The following is an 18,325-nucleotide window of genomic DNA, read 5'->3' on the forward strand; positions in this document are numbered from 1 at the left end:
CATAATGTCAATCATAATTATTAATTACCATGGGATTACGATAAAGCCAAATCACTACAAAATTGTAGTATAAATTAGTTGTGACTTCCATGTACTTTTAATAAGAGACGTTTGGATTGATTGGAATAAAAAACTTAGACATTCTCGAAATATTTAATTTCACAGTTCAAGATTAGTGCTCAAAACCCAAAACATGATGGTTTAGCTTATCCGTGGGTTTAACTAATCTTTTGGACATCGTTGACAAATCATATCCTATAGAAACTCATGCCTGAGCTACACCTACATGACACATAAATTAACAATATTTAATAATGATTAAGATGAATAATAAGAAAATAAAAATATTTTAAGTAGATATCTACAAAATCCCTAAATATGTTTTCATCATATTTCATACTTATTATGTTTTTTATCTTTTTCATATTGATTTAGTGTGAATAGAAGGTGATTTGAATTACCGTTGAAATCTTTAACTAAAAACATATCATATTATAGTGTAGCTTATATTGTATTTCTCAATATTAAAAAATTATTTCTCAATCCTATATGTTCCACAATTCTATTTACAATTCATTATATGATTTCGATTTAGTGTGAATAGAAGGTGATTTGAATTACCTTTGAAAAGTTTAACTAAAAATATATCATATTATAGTGTAGTTTATATTGTATTTCTCAATATTAAAAATTTATTTCTCTATCCTATATGTTCCACATAATTCTATTTACATTTCATTATATGATTTCAATTTTAATGCATTTTATTGATTTTAGTATTTTTATATATTTTAGAATTATAACATAACATAAATTAGATATGAAGAAAATGTATAGGACTTCAACTTATAATATATGTATTTTAAAATTGGTTTTCATTATTTATATTGTTAAGCACTTCTCTCATAATTTGTATTATTGTAATGTAAAACCAATTTTGCAAAACAATTTCTTTTTTATCTTATCATCAATTAAAACATTACATCAGTTATCATATGTGTATCCTATAATGTATTATATTTTATTATTGTTCAAATCAACCTGCTATTATAAATCAGTTTTTAATGTATCAATTTTTTTTGTTTGTTACTTTATGTGAGTTTTGAGATGACTCGCATGACTAACCTATGGCTTGAGTAGCTGCAATGTAGAGGCATCTAAGCCATCAAAATCACGCAAGGATCGTACCCAACCTAGGCCACACCGACTCTTAGCGTGGTTGGATTTTTTCCCATGTAGTTTCAAATTGATGATCTTTACACCATAGCGTGTTTTGACAGAACACCCTATCATAGTCCTCGCTACACCCCATGGGAAATTCCAATGTATCATATTTTTTTGTATCTTCAACATTGATGAGGCTACATCATGTTTGTGATCAAGAATAACACATGAATAGGGAGGGGAATTGAAACTGCGATTTAGCATCTAGGAGTGCAAGTTAACAGTGCATCCGATCACCATCCATCCAAGACCCATTGGGCAATATATCGTTACTAAAATCCATGCATCTTATTGTTTTTCATTATTTCATTATTGAAATAAATTAAACTAATTTATTTACATATTTTTCAGTGTACCATTTTTGAAATAAATGTACCATGATGTTTTTGTCTTATATCTTTATTGATGTTATCTCATTCTTAAAATGACTGGAATTACAACAAAACCATTGCAACTTCCTAATTGTTGCGCATCATTATTTGTTATATCATCGCTAAAATCAATATATTTATTTATTTTTTGTTGTATCGTTAGATTTTTTATAGTACATGATTAATATTGCACTTATTAGTTGTTTCTAATAATGGAGCATATCAATAGTGTTAAGCTCGATCTCTTAAATTTTTTTACTACTACAAAGTGTGTCGATTTTGGAATAGGAATTCGATAAATTTAACTTAATTATTAACAATTATTACATGGACAATAGGAATTGCTGATACAAATTGTTAACATTGATTCATGCTTCCCCACCGAGCATGGTAGGAATTTCCCAATTAGTTTGTACATACTAATATATTAATATATATTAATATTATTATTTTTGTAAGCTTGGTAGATCCTTCCATTTTCATTAAATATAAGCAAGTTACATCCACATATGAATAGTTAGGTAGCCCCAACTTTACCAAAGGGAAACCAAGTCTGTTGGCCACCTAACTGCGTGATAAGCCATCCAGTAGTAAAAAATGATAAGTCTTTCCACCTAAGCTATATAACTTTGTATATCATGACCATGTCCATACTCTATTTTCCTATAGATGTATACAACATCATGCTGAAAATTGAAAGCTAACCGCATATATATGAAACAAAATTAAAACCAACTTTCATCCTATTCATCTCACTCGGCAGAAGCAGATTCGACTGGGGTCGGGTCCTTAACATTGGAACCAGGCCTCACTGTCTATAAGAGAAGATAGGGGAGGTGATCCTCGATTCGGCAAAGGCATCCATCCTATTTTTGCAGTTGCAACTGAAGTTTCTGAAATTCCTTCTTGTAGTTGGGGAAGTCTTATACTGTTGCCGCCATGCTCACTGAAATATGCTCCAAGGCCTTTCCTAGGAGACTTTTCATGGTGGACAATACAAATACAAAGTTTTTTTAAACTAGGTCACTCGCCAGTCCTCCATCTCGGTATCTGTCAAGCCCGCCTAGCGGTTCAGATCTGCTTCCCACTCCTCAATCAATCTCCTGATTTCTTCACTGGTCCCTTCACAATAAGCGTTGACTGCATCATTAATGATGTTGGCTACCAGCTTATGTCCCCTTGTTCTGCCACCTAAGGAATTGGGTTGTTCCTCCTAGACTATTACCCAAGGCCTCCTACCGTAGCCCCTAACGCAGCCCCTAGCATTCACAGCCCTCACCGTCACAACCAACTCATAGTGCCTAGTAAAAAGATGGATGATGCCAGATGTCTATACAGGTGGTAGCTAGAGCCCAGAAGCCCTTCACTTCCAAGTGAACCTACCTCCCCACACACCTGCCAGGGGAGAACAAAACAATAATTGCCATAATATAAAATGTTGAATATCCTCTAATCTCATTCCATGCATCCTATCGAGGTCTTTCATCCCACCCAGGAATTTAGTTTCCTTAACCCATAGCCAATTTGCAAAGTAGCCAGAAATAGAGTTTAAGAGACCACCATAACCAACGTCGACAACATTATAATGATCCCCAAACCCTAAGCAGTGTAGACCCTAAATTGCGACCTCGCAGAAGCTTCCACGACGACCATGGATGTAGAACAAAGAAAGAGACGCGACAAAATTTTTACAATGCCAGGACCGCCAATTATGTAGGGGGTGAAACTTCCCCTCAACCCCATAAATTACAGTAAAACTGACCCTATAGGCATAGCTGAAGACAAACCAACCACAAACCCTAGGGTCTTCGAACCAAAATAGAAAACAATATTCCCCACGGCTGGCGCCCCGAACCCGCATCCCATATAATCCCATTTGGGAGAGAAGAATTTCATAACATACCGACATAGATACCATACCAGTTAGGATAACATACTACACCAATACTACCGATGCCAGTGTCTTCCAGTATCCCTAGTTACTCCCATCGGTAGACAATTCAACCCCATTCAAAACCCAATCCCATGACCAGACAATTCGATGCATGGAGGAGGGGGAGAAGAAATAATTAACATACTAGGTTACCATCACCCGAAGAAGAATACTCCACTTCCTTTCCTAGAGCTGCAACTTATCTCTTCCCACGGAGTCACTCGTCCACACTGCAATCCCCTCGACACCGAATCGACCAACAGACCTCGCAGAGCTATTGACACCAAGCCTGAACACTAACATACTACCTTTGCCACATTTTGTGGAGTTATGGGTGCTCTTTGAATATATCATGCTCTTTGAATTCCTATCCAACTTTAACCAGTCTTCTGTTAACATACCCATAGGTGCAGTATTAGGATCATAGTGACTCACTATTATTTATCTACCAAAAGGTCTTCCATATTTAGCTTCCATAGTTCGAATCCTTATGCCTGTAAATTTCTCAGCGTCAATTTTCGAATTTCTTTCCATCTTGTTTCACCACAAGATTTATTGCTACATAACTCCCACTAAAACTAGGTTTATCACATGCTCATTATCATTAAATTTTTGGAAACAAATGCATCCCCCTAGAGCTAATAATTTCTTTAATACCAAATGTAAGCTATAAATCTTTACAATGAGTGATGCACACCCAAATTCATTATAAAACAAAATAGTAATTAATAACATTCATATGTACTACTTATAGATTTATGTTAGAAACCTTAAGTAGGAAAAGCAACAAATGTTTAGAGTGACACCTAATCATATTAACTTTACCATTTACAATCCAATACATAAGATATTATGGCATCCACAACCTTAATCCATTTACTTAAATTATATTTCAACCTTAATCACAATTAGAAAACCATGGGGTATAAAACCATCTATCAAAACTACAAAAAATATATTTTTAGAAGCTCCACCCTCAAACATCTTTTGGCCAATATATATAGTGCATGGAGATCATCATGCAATAAATATAATGTATACCCAACATATCAATATGATAATTAACTAATTAGGAGGTTCGTGTGTTTGTGATTAGTGAGTTAATAAATAACTAATTTTCCCTAGTTAAAAAACTAGGGATAAGGAGTCAGTAGATTACTATCCAATCTTAAATAAAGTGAAAGGTAACTTAAGAAAAATGTACGAGGACCTCTGACTTTACCCAATGTGCTTAAGAAAAGAAAGGGAACAATAATTTGAAAAGGGGCTTATATGTTATAATATAATAAGAAATGCATTTTAAAATCGAAAGAGATTTGTGAGTTCGGAGGAGGTTGATATATTATTGGCTCATTAGTTAATAGGTTAATAAGTTTCTTAATTTTAAAGTTAGATGAGTTAATGGTTAGAAAGTTAGATTATTAAGTTAAGACTTAATAAATTCTTTACTTTTAAAGTTGATTGGAAAGTTAAGTTATTAAATTAAGAGTTATGAATTAAAGTTGATGAGTTATAGATTAGAAAATTAAATTATTAAATTAAGAGTTATGAATTGAATGAATTATTAAAGTTTATAAATTATAAAATTAATTTATGAAATTAAATTTTATTATGTAATTAATTATGATTAATTTTAAATAAAGGTAAAACTTTTTGAATAATGACATCAGAACATATAAAGAAAAATGAAGTGAGCAGAAGAATACCTTCATATCTCTTAACAATATAAAAATGCCAAATTTAATCGTAGATATTTATTCAAATATTTTAAAATAAATTATTTATAAAATTTATAAATAAAATATTTTTAATTATCTAAAATGTTAGTTGTAATTCATTATATATTGAGATACTTTGTAACAATTTATTTTATTAATAAATATTATACCTTTTAATACAAAATATTATAAAAAAATTAATTATTTTAAAATAGCCAAAGAATTCAAGGGTTGTGGATTACAGGGTTATGTGTTAATAATAAATAAATGTGATGAAGAATCTGATTCGTTGGGTTGTTATTTGATGAGTTCATGTGTGGTTATTTTTAAGATGTTTTATTTGATGTTTTTAGATTCTGGAATTTATCTGTTGTTTATATTATACATCTACCATATAGTTGTTATTCTTATTCTTGTGTTTATGTTTGGTTTTGTTAAGATGTGATTACATAATATTTCAACCTTGTTTTCTGAAGAGCTCATTGATAAATCAATTAAATATTTCTTGTTAAATCAAAAAGTCAATATCCTTTGCCCATGGGTAGACACGATGTTCTCGTTTTTTTTTTATGATTATATTTTACATTAATTATAAATAAATATGAACTATATTATATTTTTGTTTATTTATAAATTATTTTTTAATATAATTAAATTTGTATATTAATTAATTCTCACGATAATCACATAAAAGGCCAATGGACATCAAAATGATGACTGGTATTCTAAACATACGGATTTATCGGGCACATTATTGCGAGGTATATCTCCAAAATCAATTGAGTCGCTTCGATGAAAGTTGTGGATGCGACTATAATAAGTAATTCTCATGATAGAAACATAAAAAACAACAACTTTCTAGAGGGAATTGCAGTCAGTGTTGTCGCCAGTCTAGGAATCGACAATGTCTAGAACTTAACAACCCATCCCAGAACTTATCAAATGACAACCCGTCCCAAAAAATAAGGCTCAATAATACTAAGCCTAAAACTATGAAGCAAAAACTTACCTGTGAATTCTCCTGATCTCGAAATAATTCACCTTCTCCACCTAGCCACTAAACAATTCTGGAACCTCTCCTTCTCCACCATGTAGCGGAACAATAGCTCGACAAGTGACCAACGTAGTTGAGTTACTAGTCTACTTAATATTTTGCCTTAAAGGCACCTGTAAAATCAACCTGCAATGCACATATACAAAATATATGCATATATGGAAGATATGCACATATACGAAAGACGTGCATATACAAAAGATATGCATATACAGAATGTATGCACATATACGAAAGATATTCGTATATGGAAGATATGCACATATATAGAAGACATGCATATACATAAGATATGCATACATGAAAGATGCATATATATGGAAGATATGCACATATATATAAGACATGCATAAACGGAAGATATGCATATACAAAAGATATGCACATATACAGAAGATATGTACATATACATAATACATGCATATACGGAAGATATGCACATATACATAAGACATGCATATACAGAAAATATGCATATACAGAAGATTTGCATATATGGAAGATATGCACATATGCAGAATACGTGCATATATGTAAGATATGCACATATACAAAAGACGTGCATATACGGAAGATATGCATATATACAGAAGATATGCATATACAAGAGATATGCATATTCAGAATATATGCATATACGGAAGATGCATATACAGAAGATATGCATATAGGAAAGATATGCAATGCATATATACAAAAGATATGCATATAAATGAGATATACATATTCAAAAGATATACACATATACAAAAAACGTGCATGTATGGAAGATATGCATATGCGGAAGATATGCACATATACAGAAGATGTGCATATACAGAAGTTACGCATATATGGAAGATATGTGCATATATAGAGGTTACCGATATATCTTTATTATTACTTTTATTTGTAAATTATCACCTAGTAAGTGGCCAAATTCCACACATATTTTCAGTCTATTTTGCTAGTTTTTGCAAATCACATAGTTTAATTAGTAAAAGAGTAAGATTTCCACCTCCCTTTAGTCACACTTAATGTAGTAGGAGAAAGAGTAAGCAGTCCATTATCCGCACATAATTTCTTTTTCATGCAAGGAAAATTTGAAATATAGTGTAATTAGGAGGATATTGCAACAGATCACCGAATATCCACATCTTATCACACTTGCATGCTCACTTGATCACTTGCACATAGTTACACACCACACACTAAGCTTCTATAAGATTTGTATTAGAAGGCATCCATTTTCCAGAGCTTTTGATACTTAGTTTATTTTAGCTTACATCTCACACCATAAAGAAAAGTAAGACCCTTAAAAGCTACCATAACTTGAACCAGCTAAATTCTCCACAGGGGCCACCACAGAATTTATAGTTCAGGTTAGGACCATTGGGGGTAGGCATCCCATAATCCGTCATGGTCATGTTACATATTTGTGACATAGAAATTGCATTTTTAGGGAGCTTAAAATCCTTCAATCATCCCATGGAAAAGAATACTCAAGCATGTCAGAGACTTGATTCAGAGGGGGTTCGACTTAGGTCCAGTGTGTGGTACTATTTGGGGCTGCCCGACCTGTCTAGTGTTCGACAATGGTAACTGAATACTAAGAATCTAAAGACTCGAATTCTCACGTGGCACGAAGGTACTTTAGTGTCTAAAATCTAAGGCATCCATCCCCATAGGTGGAGGTGCGGGCAACACCAAAGTCTCATCCGTTAACTTGGTCGATTCTTCTGCTGTTGGAAGGCGTTGCTAGTTCTTTCAGGACAATGCCCTAGTACCCATCAGAGATATATTCACAAGGCCCAGTTACTTTGAGAGTGGAAAGAACGAATAGGTATTCATAGGATCTTTTATCATACACAAAAACAAAGAAAAACCATTTTTTATTTATTTATCACATAATATAAAGTTAAAAGGGAAGTAATCATTCTATTTTCGCTCTGTTTTATGTATGTGATATTTTATCTTTGAGAATTCATCTTCCGTATATGTGTAGATTATATATATATATATATATATATATATATATATATATATATATATATATATATATGGATATGGAAGTGTGCATATATGGAAAATTTCTTCCGTATATGTGAAACTTCAGTATATTTCTCTTGTATATGCCCAACTTATGTGTATATGAATATATATGGAAGTCATTTTCCATATATGCACGCTTCTATATATGAGTGTATATGAAAAATTTGTGCATATAGAGAAGTTGGATTTTTTCAATGCGCATATTTTGCACACACACACACACATATAGAAGTGTGCATTTATGGAAGATGGCTTTTGTATATTTGCAACCTCTGTATATGCACAACTTCTCTACATGTACATAGATATGGAAGTGTGCATATATGGAAGATGGCTTCCACATATATGTACATATACAGAAGTTGTGTATATACGGAAGCAGTCTCCTGTATATGCGTAATTCCATATCTATGTTATGGAAGATTCACATATACATAAGCCATATACAGGGATTACATGAGCTCCAGTGTGAGCTTGATGTTTTCCTCTAAAATGGTCAACTAAAGATCCTAGAAATGATAGTTGACTAGAGTTTTTGACTAGGTTGTTTAGCAATATAAATTTGATTGCTATTACTCCCTTATTTGTGTTTAATTGGGAATGTTTGATGATGAAAAACATTATTATTGCTACTTTTCTATCTAGTCAACTAATTGACTAGACATTGTCATCTTCTTGTCTTGTTGTTAAATTCCTTGAAAGTAATTTCTAATTTTTGTATGTTGGCGACTAAAACGGCTAAGTCTTCTTCAAAGTATTTTTATATTGTGTTTAGATCAACTTTTGCAGTTAGAACAAACTATGAGTGAAGTTGAGGTATGTAATTTGTTTTCCTCCAATCCTAGATTACGAGTCTGCCATACTTCCTATTTGGACCTTCCATTTCCTATACAACTCAATGTTCATTGGAAGGATGATGATATTTGCTTCTATTTCATGCCTCTATTATGGTTCTTTACCAACAACTACATTTTATAAAGATGTTCACTAAAGTTTCTTAGCTTTCATCATCAACATTTTCATACTTGCTTCTTAAATTGGTTTACATTATTTCCATTTAGTGGATGATTATAAGATATATAGTTTCAAATTCCATGTTTTCTCAACATTACCATATTTATCTCCTTTGTGGAGTTTTTTCTTATCTGTTTTTTTTGTTTTCTCTGCTTATGAGAATTTACACTTCGGCGCCTTATTAGGCGTTATTGTCAAGACCAATTTTTCTTTATCTTCACTCCATAAGCCCGATTTTTCTTTATATTCACTCCCTATGTTTCACTTAATGCTCCATTTTACAATGAGCCAACTGTTGTGAGTTTTAAGCTCATATAGGTTATTATTCCCCAATTGTCATAGCTATTTTTATCTAACACTAGGTCTCCTCTATTTTTATGTCACTGCCTAAGTAGTGGCATCTAGTGACGTGTAGAGACAATTAATTCTCATTCTCACCATATAGAAAATTTGCGTTAAATTTTTGAATATTAGAATATTAAACATTAGGTTCACGATTTTATATGGATGTGACATATTCACAGCTGCGAGGTAGGGCTCCATACCTCGAGGCTTGAGGTCATGGTGTATCGGTTCGTAGTTGCAATTCACATTGTGCGACTCATCGAAGTGAAGGCATATGAGATGAGTTGCGGTCTTGTAAGTCTCTTATGATCTTTTGTTATCAACTCATCTCATTGGTTTTCATCTTATAAATCTCCTATGATCTTTTGTTATCATAGGTTCTCCTGGAACGGTACTACAAACTTGAAATGAATGACGTTTCGATAACCCTAGCAGAAAGTTTCTTTAGTGCTTACACACCTTGTGCTACTGAAATCTTGGTGGTTTCCTCACTTTATTTTGTTTTATGGTGCTTAATTTATGATAGGGTTTATCTCATCTGAAAGGATTATAAGGTTTTCTCCATTAAGATATTTTGTTTGCAATCCTGCTATTATAACTATGGATGGGCTTTACATGCTGCTTATAACATGGGGAGCCACTTTTTAGGGTCGTCATGGGATTATCTATTGTAAATCTGGACGGACAGGTGTTGGTTCTTCTATTTGAGGTATGTAATGAGCTTATTCTTGCAGTGTTGTCGAATCTTGCTATAAATTTATGCGGAAAATTGCCCATTTAATGGTTACTAGTAAATCAGATTGAACGAGAAATTCATTATTTTTGTGGTTTCATGGTTAATTGAATTCAAGAGGAAACTAGTCTCTTTAGTCTTTTATTATTGTAAATGGAAACCGAAACTCATCCTTTCATGATTATCACTGTAATATTAAGTGAAAGCTCTTTTTTTAAAGAATTTTTAATTCATATTTGGAAGTGGAGATATGCACAATGTAGGGTAAAAACTTGTGTTTTATGATGAGGAAACATATATGAAGGTTTAGGATTTGACTTGAACCAAGTCAAAGTTCATATTGATCAATTTTTTTGTATTAATGAGTGAAATGGCCATAGAAATGATCTAAATATTTCTACAAAAGTATCACGAAAAAATTTACAATTTCCATATTAGGGACCAATAAGATTCGCATATATAGAAGTTGCGCATATACGGAAGATATGCACATATGCAGAAGATATGCACATATACAAAAGTTGTGCATATGCATAATATCTATGCATCTTCTAAGAATGCATAGATTCCGTATATGTGCATCTACCATTTATGATGTTGTTGATGTTGGCTATGATGTTGTTTTCAGTAAAGGGAAAGTCTTTCTGAGACATGTAGCTACTGGGAAGGTGAAACAAATTGGAGCTAGAGTGAAGAATATCTACTAACTTGAGGTGGAAGCTTGTGCTGCACTGAGTAGCAAGGTAGGAAATGTGCAAAGTCTAAATGTTGGAGAACTTTGGCATGCGTGCATGGAACAATTACACCATAGTGCCTTAAAAATCATGCAACAGATTACAACCAATCTCCTGAAATGTACCATTGACCAACATGATGTATGCAAGGGATGCACATTGGGTAAATATGTCAAATCCACCTTTTAGGGCCGAGATAGCAGAGCTAGACCAGTCTTGGAGTGAATCCACTTTGATGTATGTGGACCATTTTCTAGAGCCTCTACAACAAAACACATGTATTATGTAATTTTTGTTGATGACTTTTCAAGAAAATGTTGGATCTTCTTCATGTGGAAGAAGGATGAAGTTTTCTCAAAATTTGTTGAATTCAAAGCATTGGTTGAAAAGGAGATTGGTCAGAAATTGAAATCTACTTTTTCATCATTGTTTCCATGTACTTTACTTAATTCTAAGCTTTCATTCCATTCTAGGCAGTGGCTTGGGCTCTGGGCCTGAAAAAGTGGCTCAAATCTCGGAGTCACTGGCACATAATTGTTAAGTTTCGTCCATAGTCACTGGCATGCAGGCCTATGAGAGTGACTTTAGGTCTCTGGTCACTCCCTTGCCCATAGCATGAGAGCGACTAAGCCTTAAATTGTCAAGAACAACAGTGGGACCCAGGGACAGGTTGTTTGAGTGACTGACTTGTCTCCTGAGGGTTCTGTTGATGGTGTTGGATGGCTATGTATGATGTTCTGTCGATTCCACTTCCTTAAGGTCACCTAGGAGGTTGAATCTGATCATAGTAGCCTCTCATCTCATTTTCACCCCAGATGGCATGGTAAGTTGGGTGGGTGTGGGAGGAGGGTTTTAGAGTGAAGCATGTAACTGATGGGAGCATCGAAAAGTACAAGGCTAGATTTGTGGCCAAAGGATTCTCTCAGTTAGAGGGAGTGGACTATGAAGAAAAATTAGCCCCAATGGCAAGATATTCATCCCTCAGAACCATTTTAACACTGGATGCGCAAATGGGCTACAAGATCCACTAGATGGATGTGAAGAGCACCTTTCTCAATGGTGTTGTTGAGGAAGAAATTTACATAGAGCAGCCAAAGGGATTTGAGACATATGACCAGGAGACACATGTATAGACTCAGGAGAGCCTCGAATTTTCAACTTATCTATATATGGTTTTACTCAAATTTCGAGCAAGAGAACTCCTTGGATGCAAAATTTAATTCCTTATTCAAGGAGTACCCATGTTGCATACTTTCGATGTACCCTGCTAAAAAAATGAAAAATGTGGTAGCAATCACATTTTTTCATGTATTTCTCATTTTTCATGTAGTAGGGTCCATCAAAAGTGTTCAACATGGGTACTACTTGGATGCGGAATTAAATTTTGCATCCAACAAGTGCTCTCCCTCAAAATTTGAGTAAAACCATTGGGAGATAAGTTGAAAATACAAGTTGAAAAAGTAGTTTTTTTTTTCTCTCTCTAAAATTTGATGATGTAATTTAATCTTATTTTATTATTTCTACTATAATTTTATAATATTCCTTAAGATGCTCAGTTTAGATGTTAAAATTTCTTTAATGCATGTTTAGTGGTTAGTACTTACTGACAATGACAACAAAATTTTCAGAAGGATCCTTTCTAGAGTGGTATCGATAATATATTTGCTATAAATTATGGTCCATTATTGTGAAACAAGCCTCCGTACCATTGGTCCACGGTTTGGAAGGGATATTGATGATGTTGCAAGATACTTCGAGGATACACATGACATGGTAATCATATCAAAATTGTTTGGTTAATTGTGCAAGTGAATGCTTTTGGGGAACGTAATGTGGGTATAAAAGGAAGATCAATCATATTATCCCATTATTAGGTTTTCTTTATAAATTTCTCAAAACGAGTATAAATTATTATGCTTTGTGCCCTTTATGGTTTATCATTTTATGAATTTTTGATGGAATGAAGAATAAAGGTATTCACATTGCAAGTATTAGTCATAGGTGCCGACCATCTAGAGCTAGAAAGTAAGATATTTCCATTTTCTTCTTGAATACAACCATTTCTATGTATTTAATCTAACTCCAAAAGTTGATTGTTTTGCTGAACGATAAAGAGAGGAGCCCATTGTGAAAAGAGAGTAGAGATTTTGCAAGAATATGCATGTACACACTTTATTGTTGTTAAGTACATGGAATATGCCCTACAAGCGGAGACCTACACTCTTTTCAAAGCAGATAATTTGGTTCTCAATGTTGATGGTGCAATAGGATTGCTTTTCCTAGACCTCCTTCTTGTTAGTGGAGTTTTTAGCCAGCAAGAGATTGATATTATGGAGATTAGTTACTTAAATGGCCTATTTGTACTTGCACGGTCCATTGCTTTGATTTGGTGAGTTGTTGATTATTTCCTTTAAATTGTATGTCTTTGTTACATTTTGAGACTGTCAATTGTGACATGCACTGCACTAATTATTTGTTTCTTTTAGAAGCTACAGGCACACATTTGGCCAAAAGCAGTAGAAACAACACTTGTAATAGCACCCATGGGAAGATGTTTTATATACCAAGTAGTTTTTTTGCATGAAAGTGTGTGCTTGTTTGCAAAACATGTTTCTGGAGGTGTTTTATGTAGTGAAACTAAGATGTTTCACAACATTAATTGAAGAGTGAATTCTAGATATAAAGTGTGTAGTTAACCAGTGTCGAGGCCTGGTTGAGCGAACATTGTCTAAAACTATTTATTATTGAATAATTATATTTGCATTGCATTATTCTCTAGGAGAATTACCATAGAATCCCCTATGTATTCTTCAAGAAATATTAATATTTTTGACTCAATTTAAGATATTTGGTTTCATGGAGTTACTGAAATTTTTGCAGTTGTTGAAATTTTCATTTGAAGGTTTGGAGTGATGGAGAATAAAATGAGTTTTTTAATACCATTTAAGACCTACCATTGGTTGAGAACTTAACAAATACTATAAGTTTCGAAATTTATTTCATGGCTAGCATTAGCACTACTGAAAGATCACTCACATTGCTTCAATGCAAGTTTATAGACAATAGTGGACGAAATAATGCACAAATATTGTGTGAGTGTTCAATATCTATCATGCACTTCTTCCATTAATGTTATGATAAATCCTATTGATCCTTTACCATTCTCCTTTTATTTTATTCATCATTTTTGGATTCCTCTTTCATTCTATCTTCTTCAGATAGGAGAAATTAATCTGATTACATCTTCGTACCATAGTCATTTAAGTTCATCTTGATATCCTTCTATCACTGCATTTGCACACTAGTCAGAATAGTTATGAGACAAGATTGCAGCTAAATGTTCATGCCCCTAGTAAAATTTTCGCCAAAAAACTGCACTTTTCTATTGGCACCTTCAAACACTAACAAGAGTTCTTTTGGAAACCCCTTTCATATGTACTTTTTTGTTGGCACCTTCAAACACTAACAAGTGTTCTTTTGGAAACCCTTTTCATATGTACTTTTCTATTGGCACCTTCAAACACTAACAAGATTTCTTTTAGAAACCCTTTTCATATGTGCATTTTAGCAATAAGTTTTGGCACATGAAACCAATGACTTCCCCATAGTTTATTTGGATACTCGGATTAATTCTATGATCATATTAGTGAGGCAATCAAACACATCATTATCTGAGAAGTGTGGTACAACTTCAGGTGCATATCTAAATATGGAAAGATGATATTACCAAGGTAGCATGGTTAAACTTCTGAGCCAAGGTTTCATACATAACCCTGTATTCCTAAAACCAAGGACCTACCCCCAAAATAGAGGATATTACCAATGTAACAAGGTTGAAACTTTTGAGCCAAAATTTCATACAAAACCTATGTTTTCTGAAACCCAAACGCATATTTCCAAAACAGAGGATATTACCAAGGTAGTAAGGTTAAAACTTTATGAATCAAGGTTTCATTCGAAATCCTTGTCTTTAGGAAAACACATGACCTCTTGCGAACAATTAATAGTGGTTATTTTTTAATAAGGCATGTGAAATGATGGCATCTCTACGATACAAAGTATCATAAGCATAGACCTTTGGATCCAACACTTCCAACATTGCAATGTATTACAATTCCCCATTTTTAAGGCAGGACTGAGAGGCTTCTTTGCCTTTGATAGACCAAAAAACCCAAGTTGCACCACATCCATGAATGAGTAAGGCTGAGAAGAGGTGGGTACATTGGCACCTTTTGTTCCCCCAAGAAGTTTCAAAACTAGATTCATAGTAGCATCATTGTTGATTCCATTTTCCAAGATAAAGAAACTATCATGGAATTGCTTTCTTGCGTAGAGCAACCTCTGATGTCTTGTAGGGATCCCTTCACTTTATTGTATCTTATTTTTTTTTCAATAGAAGCCAAATTAAAGGATTTCACATTGCAACAAAGTGTTTTCCCATAGAGGGACCTCACAAAGACTCGAAAGGCCACAGTGGTCCTCTCCCACATCTAAAGGCTTATATTAAGCATTAGCGCAATGATAACAACCAAACTAAGGCCACCCTAGATCTTTGAGAGTTTCTTGAGCAAGATTTTGGCAGGTTGTGATTTCTCAAATGTTATTGTGGTTGATCTTCAGTTCTAATCATAGGGGTAAAGCTAACTTTTACATGCTCTCATTGAAAACTTTTGAACCTAATAACCTTGGCATGGCTCTAGTTCAGCTAAAGGCATCCCTCACAGCCATGTTTTAGGACTTAGGGCTTGTAGTTGTGAGTGATTGAAGTCGTTTCACTCACCTAGTGTTTTCCCCAATGGTTTACCAAAATCCACCACCAATAATTCCAACATTAATATAAAGATAAACATCCATCTAAGAGTATCTCATAGAAACCAAAGCGTATGATGAGTATGTGTGTGGAAAGTAACAAACGGAAATAAAATCTTTCATTTGGCTCCAATCAAAGTTGATCAAAATTTAAAAGTCACAACAAAACATAGTTAGTGTTTTAACTTGGGATTATTTGGGGATCCATTGAAATGAGGAGCATTGCTTCTCAACATCTACCTAATTATAATTGAGCCCAAAGAAAGGGTGGTGGTGATTCATGTTTCAGCTTCATCCTCATTACAAGCTAAAGATATTATTCTTTGAAGACTATTTTTCTGAAAAACTTAATCTTAATTCTGTTTTTTTTTTCTTTTTAAAAAACATAGCTTCTCATTCCTATAATATTGTTATTCACTTACCCTATTTTCTGAAATCAATAAAATGAAAAATAATCAAAATTTCAAGTGCATAGCTCCTAATTCAAAGTTGTAGTTTCTATTTTTATATTCTCATTTAGCACATTATTTATTTATACAATTTTACAAGAATTTCCATTCTTATGCAGTTGGACTCATACGGTAATTTCTGTATTTGGGTTCATGTGTTAATACAAAGGTGCAAAGGTTTTGCATTCTATCTTGTGTATTTTTTGGTTGAAAGGATTGCTTTCTTTTTTACCTAAGTGTAAGGTCTATGTTGTATATACAGGAATTAAATTTATCATCCTTTTTAGGGAATGTTCATAAATCTTCTCTAAATTTTTCTTTTTGGTATATCAAATTTTACAGGTTACAGCCACCGTCTTATGTCGGAATAGCTACATATTTGATAAAACAATAGGAAGAAGCAGATCCTGTGGTTAATAATATTAATAGGGGCGGCTTGAGGGTTGTTTCTTTCACACACTTCTCTAGTTGATCCCTCCTAACCATTTCATCATCCTCATGCTTAACGCTTCCATGATAAGCATCGCATTGAATTACTGGGTTGTTTCTTTCACACACTTCTCTAGTTGATCCCTCCTAACCATTTCATCATCCTCACACTTAACACTTCCATGATAAGCATTGCATTGAATTACTGATCTGCAAACAAGTGGCTTCAAGTGTAGAGTTCCACCCACAATGAGTAATAAAACCTCCTTGCCTTCAATTTTTGTTTCTCCTGCTCGCATTGAAACAGTGATTACACATTTATATTCATTTCATAAAAGAATCTGGGCGGGACTAGCAAATTTAAATTCAAAATTTTGGGCGGCACTGTCTAATTTGAAATGCTGGACGGGGACTCAGGGAGGTGTCATTGAATGAATGTACGTGGATGTATTGAATGAAGTGTTGAAGTTCGAGCGGTGTAGTTAGATAAATCAATTTGCAATGATGAAGCTGTCGGAGTCGAGCCGTGAACCCTGCCGGAGAAACCATGGTGATGGTTAGACATGTATGTTGATCTTGCTATTCACTAAGCCAATCATTAGCTTAGTGACTTGTTTTTTAAGAATTGCCATAATCGTTAGGCAACCACCAAAGTTGGCATGGAAATCCCTCAGGCAAGTAGCTGCTAGAAACCTTTTCCATGGTATGCATGACCATTAGACTACTTCAATATCTATTAGGGTATCACCATCGAGATCATAAATTTAAACTCAAGAGTGTTTAATCAACCGTCAAAAGGGACCACCATTAATTGTGCTGAAAATAAGTAGTTTGTCCCTAAATGAGGTGGGATATATATGCCCATCGTTGGATTGTCCTTTTAACTGTTTTGAAAATAAGTAGTTTGTCCCTAAATGAGGTGGGCTGTATATGCCCACCATTGGATTTTGGCATGCTAGTTATTCAACTGTGGGCATATACAACTCCCCATTCATTTAATTCCCATTGGCAGGTAGTGTATTTGTTAAAATCCAATGCCAGTTATCCAATGGTGGGCATATACAACCCCCACTCATTTAATTCCCATTGGCAGGTTGTATATGTGTTTCCCATTAACAACATCACATCCAATCAGTGCATTATTTGATTGAGCACACCATGTATTAAGCTACTAATTGATTTAGTACCTTTTTATCTTATCTACTAGATATCAATTTATTCTCATTTAATTGACAAGATGTAAACCCTCAAAGTCAACCATTATTAGCTTACGTTTTTGGAGAAAGAAAAAAAAAACTACCAAATGCCAAGATATATACTCACTAAGTCAACAATTATTCACTGTCACACCCGATCAGTGAAGTATTTGATTGAGCACACCATGTACTGGGTTAATAATTGGTTTACTCACTTTTTATCTTATCTATTGGATATCAGTTTATTCTCATTTAATTGACAAGATGTAAACCCTCAAAGTCAAC

The 18,325-nt window shown here is 33.7% G+C and overlaps 1 protein-coding gene across 1 annotated transcript; it reads left to right on the plus strand.

The window, feature by feature from the left end:
- Positions 1–12,831: 12,831 nt before the first annotated feature.
- LOC149184197 (ATP-citrate synthase beta chain protein 1-like) lies at positions 12,832–13,728 on the plus strand. Its single transcript, XM_089415262.1, is given in 4 exon segments — positions 12,832–12,952; positions 13,110–13,182; positions 13,295–13,546; positions 13,653–13,728. Coding segments are annotated over 4 exon segments (522 nt in total).
- The last annotated feature ends 4,597 nt before the right edge of the window (positions 13,729–18,325 follow it).

Source organism: Pinus tabuliformis, chromosome 3_2, assembly GCF_031772625.1.
Source record: "Pinus tabuliformis cultivar Carrire ecotype Pingquan chromosome 3_2, CPIR1, whole genome shotgun sequence".
Taxonomy (NCBI): Eukaryota; Viridiplantae; Streptophyta; class Pinopsida; order Pinales; family Pinaceae; genus Pinus; species Pinus tabuliformis.